Consider the following 16911-nt stretch of genomic DNA (forward strand, 5'->3'; position numbering starts at 1 on the left):
AAAACATTTTTTTTTAAAAATACTTGATAATTTTTTTTTTGGAGATTTAATGTCAAACTGGTTTTAAGCTGCAGTGCATAGGAACAAATGGACATGCTGATTCAAATATCACCCCCCCCCCCCCCCCCCATAATTAGTTTTAATAATATTACACAATATCAAATTAGTTTATTTTACAATATCAAATTAGTTTTAATTACTTTTCACCAAATTCATTTTAAAAGTTAGGCTAGCCAACATAATCTACTTAATCAAACATGGCTGATTCCTTTGCCCAATTCCTGCTTGATCAGAGATGCTCTACCAGTTAGCTACTAATACTAAAACTCATTAATTTCTCTCCAATTTGACATGCAATTTTCTGTTATCAAAATTCTCCTTGAGCAGTGCTTGATAATTACACCCATCGGAGAGGTGGAATTTCTCAAATAACATTACATTTGTTATAGATTGCTGCAAAGTATATAATGAAAAAAATAAGAATTTTTTGATTTAACACTTTTAATAAGATACTGCAACACTCTTACAATTTTGGGGATTGTGTAATTCAATAGTATAGAGACACAATTTTTTTTTAACTTTCACTTAAATTAAAGGTCACAGTGACCTTGAAATAGGTCGAGACACACCTTCTACCTAAGATGCATAAATTGGCCAAGTTGGATGATTTTAAGTCTAATAGTTTTCTACTTATGAGCCGGACAGGATTTTTCCATATTTGGACATAACATCTTAATTAAAGGTCAGAGCAAACTACTTTTAATGTGCGACACACCTTCTACCCAAGATGTATCAGCTGACAAAGTTTGATAATTTTAGGCCTTATAGTATTAAAGTTATGAGCCGGACACGAAAAAGCTAACAGACAGCCGGACATGACCGCCATAACATAATACGTCCCGTCTTAAGACGGGTGTATAAAAAGCTAAAATTTTCTCCTTAGCTATCATTTGGTAAGCTTTCATGAAATGAATTTTGGGATAAATCATATATCAGCAAAAAATTACACTTATGAAATATCTACAACTCCTGTTTAGTCATCCACCACTTCTTCACTGATCGATCTCTGTGTGTATTCACTTTTTTCCCTACATTAAATTATCATTTTTCTACCTTTACATTTTTGCTTCTTTTATTGTGAAAGGCCAAATAAGTATATTTTTTTTTAAATAAATCACAGTAAAAAGACAGTAACACTTACCTATATAAAAGAGAAATTGGATAAAATACTTCTGGTTTAATTCTCCAACACAATTGTTTATCCTAGATGAAATGAAATGTAAATTCATAATTGCGTGTTGTATTAACACAAATAGGTTGCCTTAATTGAGATAGGAATTTTTAACCTACCATGGACAGTGATGGTCCATTTTTTTTATACATCGTCTGCAGATTCTACAGTGATGAGCCCTTGGTGGCCTATACACTTCACATTTCATGCAAACGCTCCAACCATCCTTCTATAAAAGATTCAAATTGAATTACTAAAGTACAATATTAAGAAATTACTAAAGCTCCAGCCATCCTTCTATAAAACAAGAGGTTCATGGGCCACAATGCTCACCTGAGTAATTTTGGCCCTGCTGTTCTTCACCAGATTTTCCCCCTAGTTATATCTATTGTGGCTCCATTCATCCCACAGGGGTCATGATTTGAACAATTTAGAATCTACACTACCTCAGAAAGCTTCCACATAAGCTTCAGCTTTTCTGGTTCAGTGGTTCTTGAGAAGAAGATTTTTAAAGATTTTTTTGCTATATATTTAATGTAAAACTTGGATTCTCTATTGTGGCCCCACCCTACCCCTAGGCGTCATGATTTGAACATTTATCTACACTATCCCAGGATGTTTCCACATTAGTTTCAGCTTTCCTGGCTCAGTGGTTCTTGAGAAGAAGATTTTTTTTTCTATACAGTGGCGCCGCGGTAATTCGGACGCCATTAATCTGGACAATATATTTTGGTACCAATTTTTTTCAACATTATTCTGTCTCATTAATGCGGAAATTCGCGTTCTTCATCCGGTTGGACGCTCAATTTCTACTACAAAACATAATATTTTATTGCAAAATGACTCATTTATGCGGGCGGTAATTTTTCAAGGAATGACTTTTTCACACATATTTTGCAGTGGTGGTAATTATACCCCCCGCAAGCGAAGTTTGGAATCAGCATGTCTGTCTGTCTGTCTGTCTGTAGATGTGATTTTGTCCAGACCTTTACTTGGAGACTATCTCATGGATTTGTCTGAAAATTTGTACAGTCATTATTCACGATATGAAGGTGTGCACCTGGTATTTTCAATCATGATTAGATGATTTTCTTCATTTTACCGATGTTTCTTTTCATTTTTAACGACAGTCATTTTGAGTTCGTGCAGGTTTGAGACATAGAATCTAGATCTGCCAGTTGGTACATCTGTATAAAAATGTGAATTGCAGCTTAAAACTACTCTTTAAAACTTAAAAAAAAATCACCAAGTATTTAAAAAAACTTTTGGTAGATAATCCATACAAATCTAATAGTCATACAGTAACTATTAAAAAAAAATTGCATCTAGATTACACAGTTCTTTTTTTTTTATTATATAAAACTTTGTAACAAATTTAAAAAAATCTCTGTTTTCAACAGAATGACATAAACATGTCTTTCCTATTGTGAGCGCATTACACAGCAGATAATGTAAATCCATTTGTCCCTTAGGAGTAATGAGTGGACATGCATTCAGTTGAAGATTAATGAGTTCAGAGTGGAAAGCTGTTAGAGCACCTCTGATCTACTTGTAGCAGGTGTTATCTATATCTCTTGGGAATCGGGCAGAATAATTGAGAATCTCTGTTCTGTAACCTTCTTAATTGTTATTTATATATTAGTCTAGCTGTGAAATTAAAATACAAAGTCACTGGATGACCAGCCTTTTTTTAAATGAATTTGGGAAAAAGTTATCAAGATTAATTTATTATTGTATAATATGATATTTTTATTCTTTTTCAACAAACAATTTTTTTCAATCTTATTAAAAAACAATATAATTAAACAACAATAATTATAAATATAATCAATTAATTGATATAATTGAAAAACAATATAACAATAATTATTAGGTCTTTCCACCTTTCTGTGGAAAGACCTGTTGATTTTCTTCTGTTTATTATTAGGTCTTTCCACCTTTCTGTGGAAAGACCTATTGATTTTCTTCTGTTTATTATTATTATTATTCTTCTTCTTCTTATTATTATTTTTCTTCCGCTGATTTTTTGTTTCGACATTTATCGAAAAGATTTTTTGTTCATCGTAAAGGTCATAAAAAGTTATGAACAAATTTGACCCAACGCTTATAACCTATGACCTCTTTCGCAGTTATTGCCCCTTTCGCTAGAAACCTTGTTATCGCTACTCCTCTGAAACCGTAAACCATAGAGGTACGAAATCTTCACCAATGTCTTCGACTAATTGAGGAGACTCTTCAATCTATTCATTATGAAAGGATTTGTTGAGCCCTTTTATGAGTTATTGCCCCTGAAAGTTTTTGAAGTTTACAAATAATGAAAAATTTTCAAAACGATAAGTCGTAGAGACATGAAACTAACTGCATTAGATTCCTTAACCCTAGACCTTGAAGTTTATGTCAAGGTCAAAGGTCAAGGTCATTCCAAATAAGAGAAATAAAGCTCTTTTTATAGCTCTTTTGTCTTTCAACATATACAGTATATCTTTGCATCTTTAATATGTACTTTTAAAACTATTTCAAAGATTTCAATCTTGTCCCCTTAGCTTAACCCTTTTAAAAGTTATTGCCCCTTGTGCGAAAAAACCTTGTTATCGCTACTCCTCTGAAACCGTAAACCGCAGAGACGCGAAACCTTCACTAATGTATTCAGTGTCTTTAGACACAACTTCAATCTATTCAGTGCGAAAGTATCCGATGACCCCTTATATGAGTTATTGCCCTTTAACGTCTTTGCGCTTACTAGTAAACCTTATAACTTTAAAGCTAAAAGTCGTAGAAGCATGGGGTTAATTGTAATGTGACCCTTGGCCTTTGACCTTGAATATTTGTTCAAGGTCAAAGGTCAAGGTCATTTCAAAATTTTAAAATTTTCATTTTTTCCATCTCTCAAGCCATTTCTGGTTTCTTTTGTATAAAAATAAAGAGTGGAGAGTTAAATATGAAGAATATATGAAATTTAAAGGTGGAAAGACCTCTAATTGTTCGAGAACAATTAGTCTACTAGTTATTATTATTATTATTTTTCTTCCGCTGATTTTTTGTTTCGAGGTTTATCGAAAAGATTTCTTCTTCATCGTAAAGGTCATAAAAAGTTATGAACAAATTTGACCCAATGCATATAACCTATGACCCCTTTCGTAGTTATTACCCCTTTCGCAAGAATTGCTTGTTATCGCTACTCCTCCGAAACCGTAAACCCTAGAGTTACGAAACCTTCACCGATGTCTTCGACTACTTGAGAATACTTTTCAATCTTGGTATTGCGAAATGATAGATCGAGCACTTTGAAGAGTTATTGCCCCCTGAAAGTTTTTGTTCCTGACGAATAATGAAGAAAATTAAAACGATTAATCCTAGAGACACGAAACCAACTGCAATGGCTTTTTCATCATCTGACCTTCAAAATTTGTTCAAGGTCAAAGGTCAAGGTCACTCTGAGTATGAGAATTATAGCTCTTTTTATATCTCTTTTGTCTTACAACATATATTACATAACATTAAATACATCATATGTCCTTTTAAAACTACTTTCAGATTTCACTTTTCAACCCCTAAGCCTGACGCATTAAAAATTTCTTGCCCCTTGTGCGAAAAACCTTGTTATCGCTACTCCTCCAAAACCATTGACCATAGAGATGCGAAACCTTCGACAGTGTCTTCGACTACTTTAGAAACTTTTACCTTGAAATTTAGGTCAAGGTCAAAGGTCAAGGTCATCCAAAATACGAGAAATACACAATATATGAAAGGGGGGGTGTTAAACCAATATAAATGTATGAAATAAACTATTCCACGCTTTAATTATCTTGTTTTCTTCTTAAAATGCATGTAGATCATTTTATTTATCATAGCTGCATTTAATATAACCCACATGGAAGCTTGTTTCATTCAGGAATCTTCTTACTGAGCCTGCAACAATCTTAGGATCCGCAGTCATGTCGCTTTGAGTCCAGTCCATGTTTTCCTATATGACGACCTACATACCATTAGCCTCGAGTCCGATTTATTTCATCGGCACTTTTCTAAGTAGTTTAACTAAATCAGAATATTTAACACCTCAAATTAAACCTTCGAATGCACAGTGCACAAAAATAGAATTACGATATGCACAGTAAAACACGTCATGCATGCATTGTACTTCCATGGTAACTATGTAAACAAATGCCATCAACACGGAAGCAAAAAGAAAAAAGGAGAGAGAGAGAAAGGAAGAGAGAAGAAGAGAAAGGAAGAGAGAAGGGGAAAGAGAGAAAAATTGGCCCCTAAATCGCAAAAAAAAAAAAAACATCTTTTGTTAGAGATGCGCAAAGACCTTTTGAACTCTACAGAGAAACGAGCCCGACAATAAATGTACAGCAAAATACGAATTTTTGATTTTTTTATTTATTTTCTTGCTTTTTTCTTCTTCTTCTTCTTCTTTCTTTCTTTCTTCTGTTCTTTTGAAAGCCAAATGATATGGAAACATGTTTCTCAAAACTATTCAATTCCGATAACTACGTTGTACAACAATTTTTTATTCTTAAATAGGTAGTTTACTGCATACATCTTCACTGGAATTGGTGGCGTAGTAGTTAGCGCGCCTGCCTTTCAAGCTAAGGGTTCCGAGTACGATCCCTGCTGGAAGAACAATTTTTTTTTTTTTTTTTTTTTTTTTTTTTTTTTTTTTTTTTTTTTTTTTTTTCAGTTTTCTTCTTTTTTTACAGCCCAAATTACATAGAAACACTTAAAAAGGTGGAAAGACCTCTAATTGTTCTGTGAACAATTAGTCTACTAGTTATTATTGATGGTTTATTTCATCATTCATTAAAAAACATAATGATCAATGTAATTTTCACCCTAAATGTTTAAACAAATTGAGAACACCTCTTAGAGCCACAAAATATGTTCTAAGCAGTTTTCTGTGACCTCCAAACAATAGCATCTATACTCAGGGTATTTACCCCATATAATTACACGTCCATTATATTATTTAAGCTTATATTGTGCATTAAATAAATATGAATCTGTTCAGAATATAATTAATTGCTAACATTATATAAATCTTTGAGAATTTTAGAGAGTTATAAATAAAATTAACAACAATATGTGGTTTATGTCTCTCAGTTTATTCGATACGCAACAGCATGCACTACTTATGAACAATTTCTAAAATGAGGCAAACTCTTGACAAACAACAGATTTTAGTGTTGCCCGCGTGGCGCAGTGGTAGAGCATCTGCTCTATAGAGTCCCGGAGTAAGGAGTTAATCCTTACGTTGCTGATTCGAATCCCACTGTGGGACGTGGAGACCGGTCCTTCGAATGAGACCGTATAAACCGAGGTCCCGTGTCGCAGTAGATGCTAGCACGAAAAAGATCCCTCGCTGCTCAATGGCCCTGAGTGGCTAGTATCGGTCAAAATTTGCAGCTCTCCACAGGCAAGTGGTGGCGTCTCCATGTGAGTGAAAAATTCTCGAGAGAGGTGTTAAACAACAATCAAACAAACAAATGAGATTTCGTAGTGGTCTTGAGTTGCCTTAGTTTAATATAGAATGATTTTCCATCTCTCAAAACATATATACATGTATATTAGAAACGGTTCTTTCCTTTCATTAAACAATTTAAAAGGATACATAATTAAAGATAATGTCTTTCTATTTAATGTACTACAGTTTTGAAACGTTGCGTTTTCAAGGTATTTTTTAAAATGTTAAAACTATGGTCTGCAGAAAAAATATTGATAATCTGTTTTTACAATACTTGCACTGATAACGCATGTTTGCGTTAGCTTGCAGTGTTCAGTTACTAACAATCATATATGTAATAAATATACGCGGTTTGTCATTTGAACATTTTAAATGATGTTTGCGTTAGCTTGCAGTGTTCAATTACTTACAATCATATATGTAATGAATATATGGGGTTTGTCATTCGAACATTTTCAATGATGTCAGATAAAGAACATTTCTGTCATATAATATGAGCTTGAATAAATAAAAAACAAGAGGCCCAAGGGCCTTGAATGGCTCTTCTGATAAACTGTACAACCTATCACTTCTATTTGAAGCCTCTAAGTATCCTGTATATTTAGATAAACCCTTGAAATTCCAAAGGTAGGACATCATGACCTACATTTTAGACGAAACACTCTGAGAACCAAAGATGATTCTAAGCCAATTAGTACCCGAGAGTCGGTCATGGTGACCTACTTATCACTTGTCATTCTATGAGGACCCAAGATGCATCAACTAAGTTTGATAATTCAAAGCCAATTAAAACCTAAAATATTTTTAAAATTATAACCATAAAATTTCAAAAGTAGGTCACAGTGACCTACTTTTCAGATGGCATACTTTGAGGACCCAAGATGCATCAACTGACAAAGTTTCTAAGCCAATAAGTACCTGATAAATAAATAAAGCCATAAAATTTCAAAAATAGGTCACAGTGACCTCCTTTTCAGATGACTAACTCTGTGGACCCAAGATGCATCAACAAAGTTTGATGATTCTTAGCCAAATAGTTCCTGACATATCTAACTAAAGCCAAAAATTTTCAGAAGTAGGTCAAGCTCACAGTAACCTACTTTTCAGTTGACCTACTGCAAGGACCCAAGATATATCGACTGACAAAGATTGATGATTCTAAGCCAAATAGTACTTGAAAATACTAAATACAGCCAAAAGATTTCAAAAGTAATTCAGGGTGACCTACTTTTCAGTTGTTGTACTCCAAGAACCCAAGATACATCAACTGACAAAGATTGATGATTCTAAGCGAATTAGTACCTGAAATATTTAATAAAAGCCAAAAATTTTCAAAAGTAGGTCATGGTGACCTATTTTTCAGCCGACCTACTCCGAAGACCCAAGATGCATCAACTGACAAAGTTTGTTGATTCTTAGCCAATTAGTACCCACAATATTTAAATATAGTCTTATCAATTGAAAAGTAGGTCACGGTGACCTTTTCAGTCGACCTACTGCAACAAGATATACCAACTGACAAATTTTGATGATTCTAAGCCAAATACATGTAGTACCCAAATATTAAATACAGCCATAAATTTTCAAAAGTAGGTCAGGGTGACCTACTTTTCAGTTGTCTTACTCCAAGGACCCAAGATGCATCAACTGACAAAGTTTGATGATTCTAAGCCAATTACTTCCTGAAATATTTAATTAAAGTAATAATTTTCAAAAATAGGTCAAGGTGACCTACTTTTCAGTCAACTTACTCTGAAGACCCAATATGCATCAACTGACAAAGTTTGATGATTCTTAGCATTAGGGCTGAAACAGTACCCCCCTCCACGATATGGTACGTATTGCAATTCTTGTGTCACAATTCAATTTTTTCAATACGATACATTTTAAAAAAGAAACAAATCATAAGGTTAAAGAAAACATGTATTCTGATTTCAAAAAGCAAGTAAAAAGTGGTGATACAATAAAGAGCACTACTTGTGCTTCTGTGCTTCTGTAGATTAAAAGAAGAGTTTGTACTAGCAATACTAGCAGTGGCAGCCTGCTCTGAAACTTTCAGTTTCAATAATAGTAAGATTATTCTCAGTAGCAATCACTGTTTTTTCATTATGAACAGATATTTCCTGAACTGGACTGCTGAACACCAATGTAAGTATCCAAATGTTGGAGCAAGGCGAACTCTCAAGACCAAACAGCTTCTAGGTCATTGCGCGTCACAATATAGCAATACGGAGGGCAGTTCATGTAATGCAGTTTTTTTTCACAATATTTGTCTCCAATGTAAATAAAAGTAATACACAACAATGTTAAAAAAGTTCACTGGGAAATGAACTTGGTTGGTACGTGATCAAATCTTCTGAGAAGCCCTTCGGGCTTCACAAGATTTGATCACATGACCAACAAAGTTCATTTCCCAGAGAACTTTTTAACGTTGTTGTGTATCTCTGAAATAAATTGAAAAGTAGATCACGGTGACATACTTTTCAGTCGACCTACTCCGAGGACTAAAGATGCATCAACTGACAAATTTTGATAATTCTAAGCCAAATAGTACCCGAAAATATTAAATACAGCCATAAATTTTCAAAAGTAGGTCACGATGACCTACTTTTCAGTTGTCGTACTCCAAGGATCAAGATGCATCAACTGACAAAGATTGATGATTCTAAGTCAATTAGTACCTGAAATATTTGATTAGAGTCATATAAATTGAAAAGTAGGTAACAATAATCTAGTTTTCAGTTGACTTTTTCTCGATGACCCAAGATGCATCAACTTGCAAAGTTTTATGATCATAGGTATTAAATTGTGCAAATTATGCCTCTAAAACCCTTTGAAATTGAATGTCTGCAAAGTTCAAAAAGCAGGTCACTATGACCTACTTTTTAATAAATATGTTTTATGGCCCAAAGATGCAATACCTCAGAAGATTTAATGATTCTAAACCTCTCAGTATTTGAATTAATGACATTGTTTTGTAAAAGATTAGCGATAAAATTCAAAAAGTAAGTCAAGGTGACCTACTTTTTAGTCGACGTACTCCAAGGACCCAAGATACATCAACTGACAAAGTTTGATGATCATAGGCCTTAAATTGTTCAAAATATGCCTCTAAATCATTTTGAAAAATAATGGCCGCAAAATTTAAAAAGTAGGTCACCGTGACCTACTTTGAGTCAACATGATATGAGGTCCTTAGTTGCATCAACTGACAAGATTTGATGATCCTAGTCCTTATAGTAAGCAAAATATCAACATGTTAATAAAATGTCATTTTTGGTCAATTTTGAAATGACCTTGAGACCACGCCCTTTGTCCCAGGGTAAATTCCCGTGCAAATTTTAATCTACAACATATATCCTCATCCTTTTGTGTAAGTTTGGTGATAATCTGCCCAGTGGTTCTTGAGAAGATTTTTTAGCAACCAGTACTTTTGTTTCTATTTTCCTAATTATCTCCCCTTGTTTTAGGTCACAACCCTAGTTTTAGCATAAACGGGAGCCCTTGGGCCAAGGATACCCTGTGACAAATTTGACAATAATTGGCCAAGGGGTTCTTGAGTTATGGCCCATATTCTAAAAGTTTATGCACACCGCACATATGGCCATAGAATTAGGTCTTTGAGCCTTTGGCTGCTCTTATACATGGACTTTAACATACTACAAAATAAAATTTTGATTTGGGAGAATCCTCCTCTCTTTCTTTTTTTTTTGGGGGGGGGGGGGGAGTTAAGATTTTTTTCAGGTAAGTTGTCAATTTTTTCCCTTATAACCCCCCCCCCCCTTTTATTCAAAATCGATCCTATAAATGTGCCTGACATTTTTCTACATTGCTTCTAAGACAGAGTAAAAATTCCAAACTTTTGGTTAATGGAGTATGTTTATTTTAACTTTTAACCCTGTTTCTCGCATATTGTTTCGCTAGTACTTCAGTAAATGTGAACAATTAGGATGGCATGTTTTGCTTATTGAGTTTGCATTTTAAGGACTTATCGATGATCTTTCAAAAATCGTAATTTATGAAAAATATTACCTACAACCTTGTTTATTAAAATATTGAATACAATAAATGTTGTTGATAGCATATTTTAAGAGATGTTAAGAGCTGAAATTCAAATACCGGTATGGCAATATGCATATTTAAGGTCAAGATCTAGTAAATGGAAGGTGCCTTCAGATTTCTCAAATATGAGATACAAGTTCTTTCAATGATCCTTTATAAACATAGCTTGGCGAAATTAGGTGTATCAGGGCATAATTTTTAGGTAAACTCAACGAAAAAAGATACTTTAAACTGTTATTTTCAATGAAAAATGAAGGAAGTCAGGTACAAATATGGGAGTTTTTTCCTTCTAAGAAAGAGAAAATGTATCAATATTGCCTACAGTCTCTCAGAAAACAGTTTTTCATATCTTCTTGATCTCTTCTTTAAAATGATATTAATTTAAATGTAGGAATCGGGATTAATTTTGACATGATTTCAAATTGAATTCCATGAAAATGTTTCATTTTCTACATAATTCTAATAGCCGTAAAGTACGGGAAAAATAAAGTTTAAATCAATTATGACGTCATAATGGATCTAGCACCAAAAAGACAGTCTAAACTCATTTATTAGATCTTGACCTTAAGTCGGCTTTTCGGCGAAATACTGCTCTGACGTCATACTCGCAATTCAGTGATATGCACACTATATATATATATATATATATATATATATATATATATATATATATATATATATATATATATATATATATATATATATATACCGTATATACTCGCCCATAAGTCAGTTTTTTGGGAGTTAAATTTTGGTCCAAAACTCCAAGTCCGACTTATAGGCGAATCATAAAAAGATTAGTATTTTTCTGGACGGAGAAATGTAGTATTTTATAAACATTTCTCGCGATTATTGTTAAACAAAGTCTGGATATATTATATCAATTATGTATTCAAAAATTATATTTGAAGTACAAGTATTTACGTATTTTAATAACTTTATTTTTATCTTGTGTGCATAATGTATTTTCCTTAATGATTTAAGATTTAAAATTAAATATCGGCGTCATGTCTAAAAATATTAATTAAAACCAGGCTAAAACATCAGAGCATTGATTTGAAATTGTTAACTGATTCTGGCAAAAAGTTGTACCAACTTATAAGCGGGTCAATGGCAAATCCTCCAAAATAACCTCAAAAAATACAACCGACTTATAGGCGGACCAACTTTTAGGCAAGTATATACGGTATATATATATTATATATATACACACTTTAAGAAAAAATCCAATTTTCGGTACAGTAAAATACAGATATATCCAGTGAAAAAAATGAAGAATCACAAGACTCGAATAATCATTTTAACATAATTATCTCCCCTTAAGCTACTCTCTAGGGAATGAGATACTTATGGCAATTTTCATAGGCATGGATGAAAGATGTGACTTTTCAAGGTCATGCAGCTCTGTTGCCTGCGGACGACTTTCAGAAACATATTACCATACTTTGTGCGGTGTCAAGCTGCCCCTAAACATCATCAGGTGACAATACCTGAGGGTCTTCTTTACAGTTACAAAAGAGGCTGTAAAGTTCAAAATATGTCTGAATCACAGAAATAGCCTTAGTACCCACTGGTATAAACTTCTAGGCAGTGTTCACACCCTTTAGATCCACCTGACCAGAAAGGAAAACTAGACAGAGGCGTAAATTTTTTCAATGTCAAAAGGAAATATGGTTGCACGAGAAAATAGCTGTTCCCGTTGGTTCTAGTGAGTGATATGATTTTGAGGAGGCATGTTTGCACAAACCTAAACAGTAAATTATACACACACATTAAATAACATACACTAGTTTTTAAGAAATTGTTAGATAAAAGTTACTTAGAATATTGATTTGATATGATGAAATAGAAATATTATACATATCACATATTTATATTTACATTCCAATTACATAAATTTTGCTTATAAAGTGTGTGGAAAGTTATGGCATTTAAATATCGTAACACAGACAGGAAGGTCAAAAAGCTAAAGTATGATTCTTATTTTGACATCACAAACATTGAACAGCTCTCATTTAATTGCAGGTTTATGCAGAAATTGTTCTGACAGACATAGAAAAACCTACTCCACTAAATTGGATATTGAGGATGATGTTGGTATGTTGTATACAAGTAACTGTAGTTAATAACTAACACTTGTACTAAATGTACATGTATATGCATGGCCAGGCCAACAATAAAAAAATTGTTTTTGTACTCTGTCTGACTTGACCATTACAGCCACCCCAATCCAATCAGTTTTTTTTTCAGTACTTTAAACTTTATTTTTATTTTTTTGTTTTTGTTTTCATGGAAATGCATATTATCCATAGTTATGAAGAACTTAAGTAGTAAAGGGAGAAAAAAAGTTCCATAAAGTGTGCTGATATATATATATATATATAATTATATATATATATATATATATATATATATATATATATATATATATATATATATATATATATATATATATATATATATATATACATGTATATATATATATGGCCTGTAGGAAACAATTTCAGGATTTCAGGTTGGGGGGGGGGGGGCACAGCCATACATTTTCAGATGAGGGGGCACTATCAACTACCACAATTTCCTTAACAAGCAAAATTTTACACAGGGATTTGACTAATCGTGGCTTTGCTGTTCTTAAGTAGAAGTTTTTTAAACTATAAATTCCAATGAAAAAACTTTGATCCCCTATTGTAGCCCCATCCTTCCCTAAGGACTTGATTTGATCAAACTTGAATCATCACTCTGTGAGGAGGCTTTCATACCATTATGACTAATCAAGGCTCTGCTGTTCATGAGAAGATTTTGGAAGATTTTTTCTAGATATTGCTATGTAAAACTTTGACCCCCAATTGTGGTCCCACGCTAATCCCAGGGGTCATGATTTGAACAAACTACACTACCTTAGGATGTTTCCATATCATTACATCTAATCATGGCTTTGCTGTTTTTGTGAAAAAGACTTTAATTTGAAGATATTTTCCTTATATTCCTATGTAAAACTTTGATCCAGCATTGTGGCCTCACTCAATCCCCTGTGGTCATGATAAACTAATTATGCTTATTGAAGATGTGTCCACATCAATTTGACTAATCAAGGCTTTGCTGTTCTTGAGTAGAACTGTTTTAAACTATGAATTCCTATGAAAAAATATTGTGGCCCATCCTTCCCCCTAGGTCATGATTTGAAGAATATGAATCAATACAACCTAGGATGCTTTCATATCAATATAACTTATCATGGCTCTGCTGTTCTTCAGAAAATTTTTGAAGATTTTTTCCTATATATTTTTATGGAAAACTTTGATCCCCAATTGTGGCCCAACTCTACCCCAAGGGGATCATGATTTGAACAATCTTGAATCTGGTTCACTACCTGAGGATGCTTCCATCTCAGTATGACTATAACCAATCATGGCTTTGCTATTCTTTTTCAGATTTTTTCCACATATATCCCTATGTAGAACTTTTATCCTCAATTGTGGCCTCATCTCACACCCCAGGGGTCAAGATTTGAACAAATTTGAATCTCCACTATGTAATAAAGTTTTTACGTAAGTTTTTAACTTTTAGGGTCTGGTGGTTCTTGAGAAGAAGACTTTTTAAAGAATACACAAAATTTTTACTAATTCTAAATTATCTCCCTTTGAAAAAGGATGTGGCCCTACATTTGAAATAATTTGAATCCCCTTTCCCATGGATGCTTTATGGCAAGTTTGGTTAAAACTGACCCAATAGTTCTGCATTGAAGTTAAAAATGTGAAAAGTTTACAGGTGTACAGAATACAGACAGACAGATGACAGACAAAGCTCACTAGAGTTTTCAGCTCAGCCAGGTGAGCTAAAAACACACACTTACCATATTTGGCATTGATTTTCCTGCATGCAGATCTGAGAAATCTAGACTTGTTGCAGGCAAGGGAACAATTCCTGGATCTGAAAACACTGCCCTTAGATGAGATACCGTTGCAAGAAGAAGGATAGTATTGAATATAACTGCATTAAAAGCTCCCCATAACCTGAAAATACAAATTCATTTAATTTCTCATACATGTCATTCTATTATTATTAAACTTGTTTAATTTTTTTATTATTGATATTATCATTCTCAGGGCTTAACTTTTGCCTCCAAGATGTTTTATTCAACAGCTAACCTTCATATAAGACACCAATATTTCAGAATTCTGCAACTCTTTCAATTTCAAAATCCCAGTTGAAAGGGTACGAGGAACTTGTACAAAACATAGGTAATCAAAGATTACAAAGCTCACCTCAAAGAATGTTATCTATAAGTAAGGCAAAGAACAAATGTCAAAAAGTACCAAAATTGCCCTGATTTCAAAATAGGGCAACTTTGCCTCAGTCTGGACATATCTACAGACTATATATTTTTTCAAACCAACTGTCTTTTTTCAGTATCTCTGACATATTTTCTGTAAGGGGTCCTCAAAGTTGCATATGTATCTAGATGAATTTCGTACGTTCTAAGGAATGACGTTGTGAATGTTAACACTTCTGAGTTCTCACAAATAAAGTGGTATATATTTATTAATGGAATATTTCACAAAATATGTATATTATTATAATATATTTACATTTGCTGTGTTTTTCTACTAAGCTAACTGTAAAATTGATTTGAAAGTCATTTTTGTGTATACTCACGCCACAGGCACTTGACGTTTTTAACCTTTCTTTCCATAAATAAAAAATCCCCCATACTATAATAATTTAATTTTGTTTGTATTCTAGCCCCTGATTGGTTAATATCCAAAAAGGAACACATATTATTTCTGTATAACCTGGTTTGGTATGGGGACACACCCCCTGACAACCAGCTGAATCATCTGTATCCATACAATCCTCTCATTTCCAGTCCTCGGGATTCATGGAAAATTCCAGATTTAATAAATGTACCTTTAACTTCAAACAATAATTCGATCTTACCACATGTAAACAAGCTGCTAGGCCTATGTATCAGATTTTACCTCCCCTCGCTTCCCATCACTTCCGTTACTTCCGTTACTACGGTTGTATTATTGAGCGGCAAATTTGAACTAATAAAAAGCAACGAAATTTTACACCCATAGTTATTTAATGATTTAAATTAAATTATAAGGAATGACTCTAATTCTTGGCCAAATTATTCGAGTATAACCTGGTTTGGGTCAGTTTACGCTTTATATCCGCGAAGCGGATTATAAAACAGCGAAGCGGCTTATAAAACAGCGTAAACTGACCCAAACCAGGTTATACTCGTATAATTTGGCCAAGAATTAGAGTCATTCCTAAAATAATAACAAGGTTCGTCACGGTCGCCATCTTGAATTTTTCAATTCAGCTACTTCGCCTCGATTTTTTAGTCTACAATGTGTTTAAAATTAACGGATACAACCGTTTCCCTCAAGTACTTACTTTAACTATGCCTCCACTTTCGGGCAATTCAACTTAATTCACATTAAATCCTCTCTAATTCTTAAAATGTCGCTTCAAACTCAGTCTACTGCTACCGATTCCGTAAAACTTTGAAAAGGGAGGCCGGAAGTTGATGTTGTTATGTAAATGAGAATTCCCTCTACTTAAATTTCATTGGTTAAAAGAAAAATGACGTTTCGCGGGAAAAATCGTGCAAAGACAGTAACAAACTTTTTCGACATGTTGAATGCTGAGCAGGCCGATGCTTTCCATAATCATCAGAAATAATATGTGAAATATTTTTTTTTCTTTTATTTTGTTGAAGAAAAAATCATGAGGAAATAAAAATTATGCTTGGTCCTGGAATTCTGGTTACTAATTTCTCGTGTAAACCAGACCCCTTGCATTCTGGCATAAATATTTCTTCCCTATAATGGTACTATTTTCAGTGTTTGGAAGCGATGAAAATTATAAAAAAGAAGGATAGATATGTGTATGTTTTATTTTTCATCACAGTTGTGAGCTGGCCTAGATCACTGAACCTCCATGTCCCCTCTTTCTACAGGCGCAAAGCTGTCTTTGCAAGTACGCAAGTGCGTTACGACACATCGTTTTAAAAAAAAAATCTAGGTCTGAGAGAGAGAGAGAGAGATTGTTGAGAGAAAAAAATATTAGCATCATCCGGCAACATTTTTGTTTCAAATTATTAATTGTCATTATTTCGAATCAAATTTTATATTATTAC

General features: G+C 33.4%; 1 protein-coding gene across 2 annotated transcripts in view; it reads right to left on the reverse strand.

Annotated features, from left to right (window-relative positions):
• LOC133192060 (palmitoyltransferase ZDHHC3-A-like) overlaps positions 1-16911 on the reverse strand; it is a 123708-nt gene that overhangs the window by 77408 nt on the left and 29389 nt on the right. For both annotated transcript variants that reach the window (XM_061327901.1, XM_061327902.1), the window contains 3 exons: positions 14614-14773; positions 1351-1460; positions 1202-1263 (listed from right to left, as the gene is read on the reverse strand). In XM_061327901.1, the coding sequence (XP_061183885.1) occupies positions 1202-1263; positions 1351-1460; positions 14614-14773 (332 nt within the window). The remainder of the gene's footprint in view (positions 1-1201; positions 1264-1350; positions 1461-14613; positions 14774-16911) is intronic.

The sequence above is a fragment of the Saccostrea echinata genome, unplaced genomic scaffold (assembly GCF_033153115.1).
Source record: "Saccostrea echinata isolate AGI-Se365-2 ecotype Australia unplaced genomic scaffold, CSIRO_AGI_Sech_v1 ptg000025l, whole genome shotgun sequence".
In the NCBI taxonomy this organism is placed as follows: Eukaryota; Metazoa; Mollusca; class Bivalvia; order Ostreida; family Ostreidae; genus Saccostrea; species Saccostrea echinata.